The 18,179-nt window shown below is 49.0% G+C and overlaps 1 protein-coding gene across 1 annotated transcript; it reads right to left on the bottom strand.

The window, feature by feature from the left end:
* Nucleotides 1–16,223: 16,223 nt before the first annotated feature.
* On the bottom strand, nt 16,224–17,447 carry LOC121046243. Its single transcript, XM_040500260.2, has one exon. The coding sequence runs from the start codon at nt 17,445–17,447 to the stop codon at nt 16,224–16,226; it is 1,224 nt and encodes a 407-aa protein (XP_040356194.1).
* Between the last annotated feature and the right edge of the window lie 732 nt (nt 17,448–18,179).

The following is an 18,179-nucleotide window of genomic DNA, read 5'->3' as shown; positions in this document are numbered from 1 at the left end:
TGAAGCCGCGGTACCGCACAGCAAAAAGCAGGAATTTCATTACTTGCTAACACGCGGAGCGAAGTTAAGTCTTTTAATCATCGGTACACAGCGAAAACGAAATTGCCAACGCGAGATATTACCGAGGGAACCCGCTGTCGAACCGCCTTCCAACTGTACGCTACGGAACCCGACGCAAATCATTTCCTTCGCAACCGGGGAAACGAGCGTCCCCCTTTCAACTCCTCCAAGCAGCACAGTGCCCCGATGCAACCGATCTCCCCCCACTCCGAGCGAAGAAAACCGAATGCGCCAAATAAAGCGGAAACTTTCCGGCGAACCCTGTTCCCTCGACGCACAAAAGAAGACCGACCGTTCGTTTCCAACTTTTCACCCCTTTTTCCCGCTCATTAGCCTAATTGACGGCAAAACTCGTCGCTTCCCCCGCACACTGCTACGCAACGACCCGCACACACACACACACACAAACACACACACACACACATAAACACACGCACATGTACACACTCCCGCACGCGCACACACACGCAGGCCCACGCGCACGCACGAACACACACACACATACACAAATACACACTGACGCACGCTCACACACGCGCATGCACATACATAGACCAGCTCGTAGCCTCCAGTCTCAATTTCGGTTCTGGCTTGAACCCTACCATAGCGGCTCCTTTGCTTCCCCCTCCCCCTCCCCCGCCCCCAAGCCCACAGGTTCCCGCGTTTCAAACCCCGAGCACTGACCGCCTCCTTCATTTGCGAGCAACGCAACGTTCCGAGAGCGTTCAGCACCGCTGCGTGCGGGCCACTAATGAAAGTGCATTAATACATTTTATGACGGTATACAGCTACGCACACCCAAGCCGCTGCGTCATTCTGATCTGATCCCAACCCTTAATACCCACTAACCCCCTTCCTTACTTTTTTTTTTTTTTTGTCTTGATTGGTTATTTTGTCCCTTTGCTCTCGCGTTCCCGACCGAACGAATGGAAAGAAGGTTGCTTGGACACCATCTGGGAATCCATGTGTGTGCGCGACCAAACAAACGCAGAAGGCGGGAGCGAGGCGTTTCGGCACTTGGTGCGATATATAGTGTGTCCATGTGCGCTAAGTAGATTTCAACAGCGAAGAAACGAATGGGTAATTAAGAACTCAGTTTGTCCGAACGGTCCCTCGGGCGTCGCTTGGCTTCGCGGGTCTCGAGCCGAGGTTCAAACAGATTGTCGTTTGGTCTCACTTCCCCCGCGGGGCTGCGAACGGGAGGTCTCGATATTGCGCTCATGCGATCGCGAGGTGGCTCGCTTTCTTAGTTTATTGCCTAGTACATGTCAGGCTTCCGCACTGCTTCTTTTCTTTGCCCGTTATGTTTTATCCTCGAGACCGAAACGTATTCTCTGGCGATCGCGAGCAAACGAGCCCGGCAACTCAATATCCAGTCCGACGTTAACTTAACAACATCAGTGTACACATCCTTTACCGGCGCATCGCCCAAAAGGGGCGGAAATATATTAGCGTTTACACAGCTCTCGGCGGTTCTATATATGCTCCAGCCCTTCGGTGAGATAAAAAAGAGTAAAAAAAAAGTTACAGTTATGAGAAACAGAGGACTAATGATCGTTTCTTCGTTTTATTAAGAAGGATAAGGCAAACAAAACCTGAGGTGACGGTTGTGTTGACTGCCGAGATGGGCAAAACAAACCTGGATCCAAATTGGTTTTTAAAAAGAGAAAACAAAAAGCACGCCACGTCGTGTTTACACCGGTATTTCCACGCGTCGCCGGCGCCAAACACCTCGAGGAAATTCAGAAGAAGCGGTTCTTTTGTCTTAGCGAAATCGTGTTTGAGGGGAACCGGAGCTTGACGCATCGTGAGGCTGATGAATAGCGAAGAAGGAAAGTAATTACAAAGAAAAAGAAAAAAAAAGGAGTATACTCCCTTTTGTTTTACGATGAACCGCAGAGGACTCTACGAGCCATTCGAAGCCAATCCAATGGCTTGGGAGTGTCGCGTGACCTTCGGGAGGAGTTCAGCGACGCGAGAAGGGTGTAGTTGTACGCGATACGTTTACGCGACCTGACTGGCTGGGACGGCTGGCAGCGTTCACTGCGTTCCATCGTAAGGTGAAACAAAGTACAGGAATGAGCCGGGGACTTCGGAAGGTGATTGAGAAGGGAAGTACCTCTTCCCTATATCCACTACTGATCCTTTCACGAGTTCCAGCGCTCCCGCGCAAGATGCCCCGAGGGGAGAACTTAAAACCCGGCAATCCTCGTCCTCTCTTCAATCTGCGGCGCGGCGAGCAAGCTGGCACAGGCTAGCAAAACTAAGCGCGGAGGGTTAGAATCTCACTGGCAAAACAAGATAAACTTAAAGTGTGTGTTTGTGTGTGGGTGGGAGGCGGAGGGAGGGGGGGGGGGGGGGGATTTATTGAGTCCTCGAAGAAAGACGATCGTCGTACGTACCGAATCTGAGTGCTTAAGTTTCTTTCTCCGCGCAAGTGCGTCTCGCGTGACCGTCCCCTCAGTCTCGGCTCCGAGCGGGACCCCCGCTCAATTCATCTTTCCAACCTGTTGCCGTCGCCACTGCCCGAGGCGCGGGGTCCTCTCGGAGAATAACTTTTTCTTTCGGAGACGGCGATTCTTTAGAACTGTGTACCGCGAAAACAGTCTTAATCCCGCGCGCCTGCAGCTCGCGGCGTGCAAGCAGTTTCCTTCCTTCCACCTCTTTTAATTTAGCTAAAAACCCGGATTACTTTTTTTTACGCTTTTAATTTCGCGGAGATAAAACGGACGTGCGCCCAGGGCTGCATAAATATCCGGCCGCCTTCGGCATACGGACGCGGACTGTGGCAGAACCGCCAGCGCGCATGCATTCTCGCGGGGGCCCGTCGCGGAAGAACGGCGTTCGCCTGTTTATGTGATGTTCGGAGTGGGTTGCGAGCTGGAAGTTGGGCGCTCGTCCTTCTTGCACGTGCGCGGGGAGTCGTGCAGGGAAAGCTCCAAACCGCGTGACATTGGGACGCAAATCCTCTGGTAGTGCACGGGGAAGCCGTCTCTTCCGCTGGCGGAATTAATGTCCTATTATGCAAATGACACGTTTTAGGTTTCCCGAGTCTCGCCCCGCGTGAATAAGAACCCTCTGCCCGGGATTCAAACTCCCGAGAGAGGATTAGCCAGCTCAGATAGGGGGGCTGAGGAGTTTGTCGGGAGGAGAAGAGAGCTCTTGCGAACGTTTTTTTTCTCTCCCCTTTTTCTAACGACTCCTTCCCCTCGCGTCGTTTTATGGCATCGCTGCTCTCCCGTGAACCGGACTTTGCTTTTTTTTTTTCTTTTTTTCTTTTTAACGTGCGCTATCACTCCGAGAAGCGCGCGTTATTCAAATTGGATCGCCGCGGAGTTGGCCTCGTACACAGAGTGTATATATGACTCCTCCGCGAGTTTTCTGCGTGCGTATATGTCTGTTTGCGTAATTAAGAACGGCATCTTAGACGCACGAAGGTCCCGTTGAGGATGGAGGGAAAGAGTTGCAGAGTATAGGGACTACTCGGGAAGGGGAGGGGGGAGTCGCGGCTTAAGTATGGCGTACACTACCACTATACTGCCACTCCACTACCACGACCCTTTCGCAAACTGCTTTTCTCGCCAGCTCTTTTCTTATTCGGCAGGGCAGTCGCTGTCACGTGACAAGGGCGGGCCGCGGGCGCTCACTGGTTGCTTCGCTGCTGCTGCCGTGCTCTATACTATACCCAAGATTTTTAAAAGTTTGCTTAAGTTTTGTTTTGTTATTGTTGTCGTCCAGATAATTCCCCGGGCGTGATATCCGAGCGGCGGCTGCGTGTGTCGCTTCGCCCGCTTTCATAGGGACCCGGTAAATAACTTAAGTCCCCGGCAGAATTAAAGTGTTTTCGCTAATGGAATTAGGAAGGAGCGCGGGCGCATTTTCTCTCGAGGAGACCGGGGGGCGGCGATAAAGTGGGTCCCTAAGCGAACGGCTGCGTGCGGAGATCATCTTCGCCGTCGGGCGAGTGACACGTCCCTAAATGAATCATGAAAGCGAGCGGTCCTCTCGCGTAAGGAAAACTGCGGTTTTGAAGAACCTAAGCTCGGAGCGGATGTGGTTGCTCCCCCGTCCCCAACCGATGATCGCTTTTGGAACGTATAATTGAGTCAAGCCCCAGGCCCGTATGCTCCGTAAAACGCCTAATACTTCTTTGAGAAAGTTGGTTTACGTGCGAAAAAAAGAAATATGTTGCTCGTTCTGTTGATGGGAGGCGATTGCGTGAAGGCGTCGCCAAAGTTATTTTTTTTTTTTAAGCTTCAATAACAAGATATGTATAGGTGAACTACGGGACGCTTTGATGGCGAACATTCAGTGGAGACAGGAGTGAAGGAGCTAGAAATAAACGAAATTGTAATGGTAATGCTCCACCATATTGCAATGCAATAGAAAGCGCGAGGAAAAAACGCTACTAGTCGCTCAAAATCCGGGGATTGAGATCTGTACTTCGCTGACCGATGAAGAAAGATCCAAGCGGCGCACACGAACTGGTCAGAGAATAAAGGGCACTTAGTCCACTGAGAGGCAGAGGTGCCAAACGAGGTGAGCAGGTAGAGAGGCTAACTTTCGATGTACGCCCTAAGAAAATCTGATAATAAATACGCACAGCTTGGGTTTTTGTTCACTCGTGCCCCTTTAAGCTTACGACCGCATAAAGGCTGTCAATTAGTTGAAAAACAAATAAAGAAGTTTAGTCGCAACACTGCATACGAAAATCTCAAATGAGCTGTTTCCAAATTTTATAAACCACTGCCTAAATTGCCTGGACCCTACTACCGCAAGTTTTGCTGGTGGGCTCTCCCTCGGTGTTTTGGTCCTTAAAAAAAAAGAAAGAAAAAAAAAAAAAGGTACGGAGGCTATCTTGATGGGTGAGCATCTTTCAAAGTATTACGATCGATACTGAATTTTCGTTCCGTCTATTGCTTCTGTTTTACACAATTCCGCAATCCCTTCTATCATTTCGCCTCACCACAAGTACGGAAATGAAACGATTGTGGCAGGTGTAGGGGGGGGGGGGGGGGGTGGAATCGAGATAAAAGCCCGACCTATTACGGCTCTCGCTCGGCCCGAGTGTTCAGCGTGTAACAGTTGGCCACTGCCGCGACGCGGTTGGCGGCTACTTACGAGCTCTTGGTCTAAGCGTCGTACCAAATTGGGGGGGCCATCCGGCCACGCCCCATCGCCCGCAGCGAAGCGCCACAGACGAGGTGCTGCCGGCCGGGCAAAGGGTGCAGAGAGCGGGACCTCTCTCTGCTGCTCTCTCCAGCCGCTCGCCTCCTCTCGTGATCCGAGACTAACGCGGAAATAATGACTCGGTCCTGCGGAGCGGTACAATCGTCACTTTCCGATTCGTCTCCGTGTAGTTCTTTGGCATACTAGTCGCGTCTGCCGCAAACTTAAGTATTTGGCATTGGTGGTTCCGATGCACAACAACAGTTAGACCGAAGTTTGCGTAGTTCGAACAAACGCGTAGGATATTTAGAGAAATCCCTTATTTTTAAATGCAGCGTCTGCTACTAATTCGTCTGACGTAGAGACCGATGGGAAATAAAAACGGAAGGCGGGCAGTAACCAGGACCGCAGGCGCGAAGGGCTTGACTCCTTAATTAGGTGGTTTGTTTTTATACTCTTCTCCACTTTTAATTAAGGCTAAACGAAGTATACAAATACTCGCACAAAAAAAGTGGTTTTGTAGAACCATCGTTACGTTTCATCAGAAGAGTTTACGGCGCCAGAAAGTCGAAGCACATGGCAACCCATAGACAGCCAATGTTTTGTACAGGAGGTTATTTACCAGTTACGAAAGTAAAATATGAGTAAAGCAGAGGAAGACTTCTTTTTCCTTTCACGATTTGAGAGGTGCGAAATCATATTACATCGGAAATGCGCCTTTAGAAGTCTGATAACTAGGCAGAGTACGACCGGCTCAAGCTGGGTGTCTGACGGGACTCCAAAGTAAGATCGACTCATGCCGCGTACCATGCGGTTTTCTAACCACCTTGATGTACAAAATGGCTGTTTTGTTCTAGGATTCAAGTATACTGTCCTCACTTTAAAACAGAAACTCTGAGGCGTCATAATGCATACCCGCAAATAAAGATATATATATATTTTTTTTTTCTATTGTCCGGTTTTTTTTTTGTTTTTCTTCGGTCGGAAAGCTCTGAAGGACAAAATGAAGTTGAAAAAAAAGTAAAAAAAAACATGCCGTAGCCGCTATCATTGCATTGGAAGCATCTCTAACTAGCTATGCGCAACTCTAATGCCCAATAGATGGCGGAGCGGTAGTCACAAGATGGCGGAAGACACGGGGATAGATTCTCCAGGATCTCCCGCGCGCTCGCTCGCTTTCGCTCGTCAGTGTGTTAAAATTATTTTATTTGGCTCCATATAAGAAGCGACCAGGGCAGGAGTAGCTCACAGTTGCCGGATATGTTGAGATGCGTTAAGAAAACGATCAGGTTGATTTTTAAAAGTGGCAGAGCGGAACAAACCAAACCCTATTTTAACGCAGTCGCTTTCTTCGGTAAAACTCCATGATGCACGAACAAGCCGATCAGAACCACATGATAACAGCAGCACCAAGGCCGACAATCTCCCTGCCACCGTCTCCGCCGCCCTCCCCGCTCCTCTAGTTCTTCGTTCGTCCGCGAGCGACGGGCTGGAGTTGCGAATAGGTAAGTTAAATCGAGTCAGACTTCTACTCTGGCTCACAAAGCAAACAGCTACGGTTCGGTGGCTTTTCCCCTCCCCATATATTTCCAATGAATGCCAATCAGAAGCAAAACAAAAAAATTATGGCTGCTTTATTCATTCGACCAAACACGATGAAATGCGGTAGCTTTACAGGAACATCGGTAGCGAAAACAATTAGGAAAGGAAAAGGTACGGCGAGGAAATGGTTGTAATATACCATACACAAAATCAATGTCTACGATGACCTCTAGGACGACCTCGAGGACGACTTGTAGGCGACGTCTAGGACGACGTCAAGGTCGGCATCTGGGACGACGTAGAGAACGACATCTAGGACGACCTCAAGGACGACGTCTAGAAAGACGTCGAGGACGACATCGAGGATGACGTCCTAGAGGACGACATTTAAAAAAACGTCTAGGACGACCTTTAGGACGACCGCTAGGACGGCCTTAAGGTCGACGTGTATAACGACGTCGATGATGACGAGGACGACGTCTATGACGATCTCTACGATAATCTCAAGAACGACGTCGAGGTTATCCTAGAGGACGACGTCAAAGACGACGTCTACAACGACATGTACGACGACCTCTAGGACGATGTTGAGGACATCAAGAGCGTCAGGCCGCGTCAGCTTGAACTACCGGCGCTTACGAGCTTACGCGACCGCCGATTACGCGAACGGAGCTTACGCGCCCGGAGCTTACACTTCAGCCACCATCGCTTCAACCACGAGCACTTCAGCCACGGACGTCACGTGACCTGCAGGGCCCGCTTCCTCGAAGCTGGTTAACTCTAACCGCGGTTAAAAGTTAACCGCGTTTCCCAACTAGGGGGGAATTTTAGGTCACGTGACCGGCAGAGTAAGGACGGCAGGGGAACATGGCGGTGCCCCGGTGAGTGAGCGCCGCTCGCATTGGAACTAATATGTCGTTGCAGCTGCAATATCGGGCACGTTAGTCAGCAATGAATGGTTCAGGAGGCTTTCGCTTTGCCTTACCTCGCTTGAATCGCGAAGCACGAGCAATGACCTCGCCGTATTTTTTAGATAGTCTTTCGATTCTGGCGATTCCTAAGCCTAGATGAAGGCGATAACTGTCGGCATGGCAACGTCTTCGGAAAATGGATTGCCTTGACCGGTCGTGGCCTTGACTCAATCGGCCGGGTATTGATAGCACGCAGAAGCAAACAGCGTCCCAAGCAACGTTTTTAGATCTATCAGTTGACAAGCTCCACGGAAAAGCGGCGTTCCAAAACGGTTCATTTTTGTGCCGGCACGCGAGCAGATAAGGGCGAATAGCATTCCTAGCGCCACCATAGTCACCGCCTCCACGGGCAACGGTGAAGGACATCTTTTCAACGTCGCTCTTTTTGCGTCAAGTATGGCGCCAAACTCATGTTTACTATAAAAACCGCAATAAAATCTCTTTCCACCTCAGGTAATGTGTATCCGACATTCCTCCGGTTTCGTCGCGTCTGTCCATAGGTAGCGTAGGAAGCGCCACCGAGCGGACGCGCCGCAAAAAGGCGACAGCCGTTTTCCGAAGCTTGTCAACTGACCGAAATCTAAAAACGTTGGTCCCAAGCACCAAGGTGCATGCTACAAGTGTAGTCACACGCGCTGCACGTGCTGGCGTCTGCAGTAGTAACTGTTCTAAAGCAGAAAGCCTAAAACAAATTTTGCATCGCACGCGCGTTCGTCAAAGCCTTATTATGATTATTTACTTCAAGTCTTTTATAAGGGGAAGGCCAGCGCGCGCGGATCGTAGAATTATACTTCCAGCGTACGTTCTCCTCGATGCTTGGGTAATTTACCAATAGGCCCGTAGCTCTCAAGTTTTGAGCAGCGCTCTAGGCGAGCAAAATAGAATATTTGGCTCGGGTTTCGAACATGCGTCCTAGCGTTTTTTTTCTACTTCGTTCCATTCTAAGTGCCAGCGTAGCAGAGGCTACAAGAGCGAGCTGCGAGCTTTCAGCGTCCCTGTCAAGCACGCGCGCTCGTGCAGTGCGAGCACCTTTAAGGGGACGTGCTTTTGCGAGTAGCTTCGGCTTCGCTATCACGTAAAGTGAAACATACGTCCTCGCGGAAGCTATGAACGAAGGCAAAGATGAAAGGAATGTTTAATGGAACGCTGAGGCCGCAAGCTGCATAATTATTTTTTTAATTTTTATTTTTTTAGAGGTTTTGTTCAGATGCTTGCATTCGAACGTGACACGTGCAAAATTGAACGTTACAGAGCCACCTGGGTAGCTAAACTCGTCGAGCACAACTTTGTGCCCGAAAGTCGCGGAACGCGCTAATTGGACTCTCGCGACGCTGACGTCAAGCCGAGCGAGGTGTCAATCATCCAAGCTCTCTCGGCGCTCAAATTCCAGCGAGAATGTAAAACACGAAGTCGTAGCGAGCTCCATCGAAGCGCGTGCGAGCAACACCGTGGTGCCAGCCGATTGAACGGCTGCACTGATGACGTCTCGCCCGAGTGTCCCTACATCCCTACGCCGCGTTAGAGTCAATGATGCGTAGATTGTACCTAGGGGGCCGGTAAATACTCTGAACTTTCTCGTCGCAAGATCGTCGTTTGTGGAAGTTATTGGTGACAACAAAGTGACGTTTCACAACTTTGGGAAGGAGTTATTTGAGGCCAAAATCTTCGCTTCGGAATCGAGGCGAAGATTGATCTTTGTGATGTCGTGGAGCCGTGCGCGGTGTACGCGGGCGGCTTTATAGAGCTCATCTTCCGCCACTGTCAATAACGCCACCGGGGTCACCCACAGGCGGTTAGTGTAGAGACGTCGGTAATGTCTAAGAGATAAGGGGAAACGGGGCATAACAAAAAAAAAAAAAAAAACGAAAAAAAAAAACGAAGAAAGGGAAGTAAAAAAAAAATTAAAGACGTTTACAAATCTTTGTAATGCGAAATTAGAGCTCAACTCTTGAGGAGGAATAAGGGAGGGTACGGAGAAGAGGGTATGCCCCTCCTCCTCCCCTCTTCCTCTCCTCCCCTCCACCTCCCATTCAGTTTCTCCGCTAAATTTAGCAGGGAAAAGGACATCACATGACAATCTAGCGGAGAAGTGAATTGGCGTTAAAGTCACGTAGCTGGGAATTGAACTGGTGTTGGAGGTCATGTGACGTCAATTTCGCGCTAAATTTAGCCGGCCGGTTACGCCGACGGCGACGCCCGCGCCGCGAAACCCGGAAACGGGCGCCGAAGAGCTGCGCTCTAAAGAAAGAATTAAGGTACGACCAACAGACACACACACACACACACACACACACACACACACACACACACACACACACACACACACACACACACACACGCACGCACACGCACACACACACACACACACACACACACACACACACACACACACACGCACGCACGCACAAACAAGTAGGAGTCTCAAGAAGGGACGTAGAAATTGTTCGGGAGAGAGAGAGAGGAGGTGATGGTGGTGAAGAAGGGGGATATTCCTTTTTCCTAATATTTTAATATAACTCTCTGAAATGCTATGGTGGTTCGGGGCGGGGGCGATACCCCCCCCCCCCCCCCCCCTCTTCTACCCTTATGCCCCTTGCCCCCTCTTTCGACGCAAGTGGGGGAGGGGGGGCTCAATTCCCCCCCTCCCCATCCTCCTGTTTCGACGACCCTGCTTAGAGATGTTCCAATGAGCAATGACGAGGAACAGCACAGCCTGCAATTTTCGAAATAACGGTTCAAGAGATTCTGGAATTGAAACGGCTCGCGTTCCATGAACTCAAAAAAAAATTGGGTTGTGTGTGTGTTTATACAGCCTAGAACTTGGTCTGCCTCACAGGGGCGACGAGTCTCCCAGCTGTAGATGAGAAATTTAGCCAGTGCGGTACAGCCGCTAGCCTGGAGTCTTTAAAGGGGTAGTGAAACGAAATTTTAGCGCCGATCTTGTTGCATAAATATGGGCTAGGGACAGGCACCACCTCAGAAATATAAATATTGCGCTGTAAAACACAGGAGAACTAATTTTAAACATAATTAAACGATGTCAAATTCTCATCTGGTGGATGAGGGGAAGTTCTCGTGACGTCACTTGTGCCAAAATAGCAGCGCCGTTCTGCGGCAATACGGCGTGCCGGCAGGATTCGCCTAGGCCTGAACGCGTTTGCAAAGCCTTGGCGGAGAAAGCCAAAGCGTAGTTGGCCACAGTGAGCTCGTTCTCGTTGCGGCTCTTTGCACGACACGACCCGAGCATGCTTCTGGCACGGCCGGTATTAGTTGCTGCGAGTCGCGAGCTGCGAGCCGACGTTAAAAAGGATATGTTTGAACTACGAGGGTGTCAGCAAGAGCCACGCAAATACCTATTCACACTCGGAGCGGACACGCGCGTTTGATCGAAGTGCTGGATTCGCTCTGTTAGACCGCGTTTCGGTAAGCGCTTCTGGACCGATCTTTTACGATTGCAACTCGATACTGACATGACACTCGGCAAAGAAAGGTTAGACCGACATCGCGTAGCTCCCACGAACTGCTATAGCTCGACAGTGACGTAGCGTCGAGTCAGAATAAAAATGGCATACTAATAACAGAGTGTACATACCGAGTTGCGAAGGTAATCCGTATGGCGTTTATTTGAGCTCTATATCACACAAAACAAGGAGATAGAATCAATGAAAGTCCCTTTTCGACGACAGCGTTCGTCACCGCTGTCTCGGAAAACAAGGAGATCGAGATGACAAGGGGAAAATGACCTCTGAAATTTAGTTCAGGGATCAAACTACTCATCCGGTAAGGGTCCACAAGGGTCGCGCGGGCATATTCCATTCAGCAGGCCAGCCGGTCATGGACAGACGGTCTTGGCCAAGGACCGCCGGAGCAACGGTGCGCCGAGTCGATGTTGCTGCTAGGCCTACTATATTCTGCCGAGCTCGCTCGGTCGGCAGAATCGTGGCCGTTGTAGCTCTTCTCGTGTGTTTGTGGATCCTGCGTTCTTGATCGTCGTGGTCTGTTTTAAGTACTCCTTCCTTTTTTCTTGCTGGTTAAGTCGGGACGCACGAGAAGAGCACGTAGAAAAATAAATGTCCGTTGGTGGCCGATACCACTGAGCGACGCTGTCGGCCTTGTTGATTTGATCGTAAAAAGTGCGTAAGACAGCTTCGGAGCTGTCGTAGGATTACGTCGTAACCTGCGCAAAGGTTACGACAATTTTGTTTCGAGAGTACGGGTTTTCTCTCAAATTTGTCGTACGCACTTTTTTCGTCGTGAGTTCGCTTTGAGAATCCGGCCTCAGAGCTGGTTTTGTCAGTGCTGCCGTGGTTGCCGACTTGCCGTGGTGCAGCGTGCGTGCAGCCCTTGCACATCTCAAACGGCCACGTTGTCACAGGTCGTAAATCGTCGACGCGCCACCAAGTGGCAACGCTCGTAACCACAACATTCACGCCGTAGCCTTTCCCGTCTGGCACAAGTGACGTCACGAATGCGCCCAATATCCCAAGACGCATCGCGCTCTCCGATGGCCGATTTTTGAGCGCGCGCCCAATCGGGCCCATTAGGGTGAAAAATATAGCCATCCGTTCAAAATACAAACGCGCGATTATGATTTATGAATATCATTGATCATATTGAAGCTATTTCTGACCATAATAGGTGTATATTTCAAGTTTCGCTTCAGTATCCCTTTAACGTGCATTACGCAGTAGTGACACACGACCGCACGCCGGTACGATGCTCATCCAGATTGAAACGGGCAGGGGTGGGGCTCGAACCCAGGATCCCTGGGTTCTGCAGCGCGAGCTTTCGCTCCACGTGCTCCGAGCTGGAGTGCGCTCGACCACTCGGCCACCGATCCCCAAAAAAAATTTTTACAAGTGACATAACATGTTGATACTTATGCGTATATACAGTTATAGGACATTCATTTTCACACCTTATTTACATACCAATGTCACACACACACACCTTATATATGGCATCTTATACATGTGGCCAGTGGATGTGATAAATTGAGACAGAAATCGCGTCGACGAGTGTAACACAATGGTCACAGAAGGATATATCGTCAATAGAGCATTCAGAAATCTGGGAGACCCAGACATGCATCGAGCAAAGCAAACCACTCTGGTTGGCTGTGAGGTGAAGCGTATACGCTCCTCACTTGCGCTACCAGTTCTAGAAAAAGAGATTTTGTCGTACGGGGTTTCTCTGCGTGTCTGTCGATCATGCGACATTTCCATAGACTATGAAGTCCCAACAGAGCGAACATGTCGTACGGGACGGTTTCGTTCTCAGCGAACGGGAGGAAGCGGAGACTGTAGTCATTAAGAATTAGATCTTTCTTTAGCGTGCGTTGTAGAACATCCCAAAACAAAAACGCGTCGTTGCAATAAATAAAACAGTGCTCTATGGTCTCTGGCTTGTTACAGAGTCTGCAATTAACAGTCCACGGTACAAATATTCCTTTTTCCTGGAGGTAAGTTTTTACTGGTAGGGTTGATGTATGCAATTTGAAGAAGAACGTCTTGGTTGAGGGAGGCACGCCCATTTTCTTGACTCTTTTGAGAACATCATTGATGGGTTCTAGCGTGAAACGGGTACGATAGAGTGGTAGTGAAAACAAGCTTTCCGTAATATTCCTTGACAGTGTCTTCCTGGACACGCTAAACAAATATTCCAATGAAAACCGTGTTTTCAGGAAATTTAAGGTATCGACAACTTCCTTTAAAAATCCCCAGGGCCTATTTTTCGACGTTTCGCCCGTTGAAACAACAAGATAACTTAAACTCTCAGCAAGGCGTGATTGGAGTATGACTCTAAGGAACTCGTGATTGGCATTTTTAAAGAAAACGAATCTCGACACTAACTGGCGGACAAATATGTGACACAGTCCTAAACCACCGGATTCGAGAGGGAGGAATAGGTTGTCCCTTTTAACACGTTCCCACGTTGAGCACCATATCAAAGTGGCGAATATTCTATGGAATTTTTGGATGTCTGTTCGAGCGCAATGAAGCACTTGAAGAACGTACATAAGCTTTGAAGCGAGGAATATATTACAGACACTTGCTCTAGTAAAGATGGAAATATCTCTACCCTTCCACGCATCAGCCTTCCTTTTCAGTGTGGTCGCAAGGGTGAACCAGTACGTCGAGCTACTACGAATTTGTGAGAGCGGTACTCCAAGATATGTGATCGGACTCTGATTCCACTCTATCCCTGCAAAAAAACGAGGTTTTGTGGCCCAGGAACCGCACCAGAATCCGTTGCATTTGGATGGATTCACTGAAGCCCCAGTGACTGCGCAGTAACGCGCTGTTTGATCAAGCGCTTTCTCGACACTCTTCTTGTCAACGCAAAAAAATCCAACATCGTCTGCGTATGCGAGGACTTTTACCTCGACATTTTCCACAGCGTACCCACGAATACATTCTATTTTCAGGATGCTGAGGCATAAGGGCTCTAAATACAATGCAAAGAGAAGGGGAGATAGAGGGCAGCCCTGCCTTACGGAAGATTTGATCTTAATTTCATCAGAAAGTGTGTTATTGATTTTCAGTCTTGTCGAACTATGCATGTAGCAAAGTCGAATACCTTCCAAAAGCGTCTCTCCCAGGTTTACGTGCTCAAGAAGTGCAAATAGAAATGAATGACTCACGCGGTCAAAGGCTTTTGTAAGGTCTATTTGTACAAGTGCAACCTGGCCATTACTGTCTGACACAGACTCTAGGACGGAACGGGCAACATGTACGTTCGTTTGAATAGATCTGCCCCGTACGCCACAAGTTTGGTGTTCACCTACCAGCTTTTCTATTACGCACTGAAGTCTTTCATTGAGAACTTTAGCGTAGATCTTATAATCGACGTTGCAGAGTGATATTGGTCTGTAGTTTTCCATCTTTTTAAGCATTTCAGGATCTTTTGTTTTTGGCAGCAATACCGTGTGTCCACGGTAAAATGAAGGGGGAAGAGTTTTCTGAATGTAGGATTCTTCAAATATAGCGAGTAAAACAGGAGATATAATGTCTTGGAACTTTTTGTAAAATTCACCGCTTAGTCCGTCGGGTCCTGGTGTTTTCCCATTTGGGAGAGATTTAATGGCGGCCTTAATTTCGTTTAATGTTATGGGGCCTTCAATTAAAAGGCGATCTTCCTCGTCAAGTTTTGGCATCTCTGTTAGTAGCTGTTCGATCTCAGTCTTCTCTTTTGTGGGTATTACTGTTCCAAATATATTTGTATAGAATTGGTGAAAAGATTTGACTATCTCAGTTGCGTCGGTGAGTATCAAACCGTCTTTGTTAATTTCTACTATTTCCTTTGACAGCGCGTTACGTCTTTCGTCATCCAAAGATCTTTTGGTAGGTTGTTCGCCGAGGAGAAAGCATTTCTTCCGCGAGCGAATTAATGCTCCGCGGTACCTTTCGGTTTCATACTTTTGAAGCTGGGCTCGTACTATGTTAACATCGTCGCTGTACGCGCCTGGGTTAAAGCATTCAAGCTCGTGAAGGGTTACTAAATTTTTAAAAAGGTCGCGCTGCTGTTGTTTGTTTATATATGATGCAATTGTAGCGCGTTCGATTGCGATGTTTTTTGCTTCTTGTTTGAAACTATCCCATTTTGCAAAGATGTGCATGTCAATGTTTTGCAATGTATTCGACAAAAGTAAGGAGATGTTAGTTGAAAATTGCTCATCACTTAGAAGCCTCAGGTTGAGCTTCCAGTGTTCCCACTGCTGATGAACACCTCGGAGTCTGCGCGGCCCAAAGCAGACTGATACCAGGCAGTGATCAGAAAAGAAAACTGGTTTGACTTGGTAATTGCTCATTGAGTTGATTATATCACCTGAGACATATATTCTGTCTAATCGTGCGTGAGATGTTCCTTGGAAATGGGTGTAGCGTATCGATTCACCTTTTTTATAAGCTACATCAACAAGGTTATGGTCTTGAAGCGTGCTCCGTAGAGCGGCGGCACTTCCGTCATACCTAGTTTGTGACACCGATCGGTCGTCTGCACTGCAAACGCAGTTAAAATCTCCCATCGCAACTGTTGTTCTATTTGTGTCGAAAAGCGGCGAAACTAGTTCATAGAATGATGTTCTTTCTCTAGGGGTATTTGGAGCATACAGGCAGATAAAGCGCCAATTTATCTGCCTAAAACAAATGTCGCAGGAAATAAGCCGCCCTTCCAGGTCATTTAGAATGGAAACTGATGATAACTCAAGCTGTTTACGAAAAAAAAGAAAACATCCGGCGGAGACTCCTTTGGCTTGGCTAACGCAGATTTCGTAATCCTTAAGAAAAGGTTCTAATGCGCCCGCGATGCCTTAATCTGTAGATAATTTTGTCTCCTGTATTGCCGCAACGTCCACTTTCTCTTTTTCGAAAAGACGCAACAGCTGAAACTGCTTCCTTCTAGACCCTAAACCACCTAAACCTAAACCTAAACATTTAGCGTTAGAATATGTAATGGAAGGGCGGGATACATCAGGACATTTTAGGTGTTGTTCTCTGTACCCTTGAGGTTCCCCAGTAGCTTGGAGTATGGCTTGTGCCGCACCCCTGCCGGCTGGCGGTCTTTCTTGGACCTCTTGGAAGGGAGCTCGTCGGCAGAGGAACTTTTGGTCGGGAGGGGCGTTGAGGTTCCTTCTGGTTCATCGGACGGCCTCGATGTCTCAGAGGCAGGTACGATGGTGGCGGGTTCCACGTCTACCTCGTCATGCTCTTCGTCACACTCTGTATCAACTTCGCCGACAATCGTTGACTCTGATGATGAGGATGACGCGCCGTCCTCGTCAGGCGGAGGTAGCTCCGAGGGGCCCCCAGGGTCATCCTTGCATTCGTTGATGGCAGGTGCTGCTCTTGGGTGCTCCTGCTCCACGAACTTTTCGATCGTTGATGCCGGTGGTGTGTGCCCCGATGCGTCAAGGACCTCCGTGACATCCATAAGCAGCTCGCTCTGTTCTTCGGCCTCCTGGGTTCTTGGTCCAAGGAGCTTACTTGCATACGTTGTGACGCAAGTATCAGTCGTGTGTCCGTACCGTCCACATTTAAAGCAGCGGGGGGTCTTGCACTGGCGGCGAACATGCCCCACTCTGTTACACCTGAGGCATAGAGGTGGACGGCCTGGCACGAGTAGGAGGCACTGGCATCCAAAAATCTTCAGGAGATGTGGCACCTTCTCAATCGTGATGTCGTCGTGAAGTGTGATGTTCACTTCTCTGTTTAAAGTGTCCATATGTTCCATGCCGGGGCATCTCCATTTCTCCCTGCTCATGCTCCGCACGGTTCCGTAGGCCTGCAGGGCCTCAGCGACGCGTCGGTCTTCAAGATGGTCTGGTAGCCAAATTATTTTTATCTTGATGTCGCGAGTGTCTGGGTCTATAACCAGACATTTTCGTCCTTTCACGAGAAGTTCTCTTTGTTGACACAGCTTCGCTTTCGCGAGCGCGTTTGTGCAGGTGACCATCCAAATGTGACTCATTTGGTATTGTCCGGTTGCCTTTACATCTTGGAGATCTATTACGTCTCTGAGGGCGTCGCGAAAGTCTGGCGCTGAGTAAGGCCTAGCGCTTATGTCTGCATGCAGGAATACGGAGTTTAAAATCAGGTTGCCTGTTCGAAAACGGGGAACGATTACCTTGTAGTCGGTTGTACTGTTGTCAGACGATACGGGGTTAACTCGGCCAGTGGCCGATACGGTGTTTCCACCAGACATCATATTCCTTGCTGCCGTTCCGAACGGCTTCTTCTTCCTCCTCCGGCCACCGATCCCCCCTTGCATGAACTCAAGAGTGGCCATGACAGACTTTCAAGCGAAAGACTCGTGCCAGGGCACGTATTTAGTGTGCGGGCGCGTTCAGTGACGTCATTTTAGAGTTGATACCTTTGACGATGGAGTCAGGATTATCAGTTGTGAACGACAAATTTGATGGTGCGTGTTCAAATCGACGATGTCAAGTTTAGTGTCCTTGCGTTCTTGAAGCATCACCGCCAATAACGACAACCTGACATTACTTTTATTTCCTTATTTACGTTGATAAACATACTTAATCCCAAACTGACTCATCTTCGAATGTCTACCATAAAATGATTTTATCCCGCCGATGAAGGGACAACTGCCCGGAGGCGAAATTCGCCCAAAAGTGGACAACGGTAGTCGGCTCTTTGTGACCTAGCCACGTCGGGCTACACTTTGGCGGCCGAGATAAATCAAAAGAACGGTAGGGACGCTTTTTAGTAAATTCTGCTTTATCGGCGGAAATAAGAACGATACCAGACTATCACCTTCGACGGTATTGATTTTAAAATGCAATTCCCAAGCATCCATCGTGCTTTTTAGAGACCATCAAACATGACGGTCGATGTTGATAATATTTCTCGTGACGTCACACCTATGAGCCAAGGTCGTCTCCACGCGCTCTCTAGTGCTGCTCTTGTTCGGTGCCTAGGG

This window comes from Ixodes scapularis, unplaced genomic scaffold, assembly GCF_016920785.2.
Source record: "Ixodes scapularis isolate PalLabHiFi unplaced genomic scaffold, ASM1692078v2 PGA_scaffold2__306_contigs__length_199485367, whole genome shotgun sequence".
In the NCBI taxonomy this organism is placed as follows: domain Eukaryota; kingdom Metazoa; phylum Arthropoda; class Arachnida; order Ixodida; family Ixodidae; genus Ixodes; species Ixodes scapularis.
This window is presented reverse-complemented; position numbering and strand designations above follow the sequence as displayed.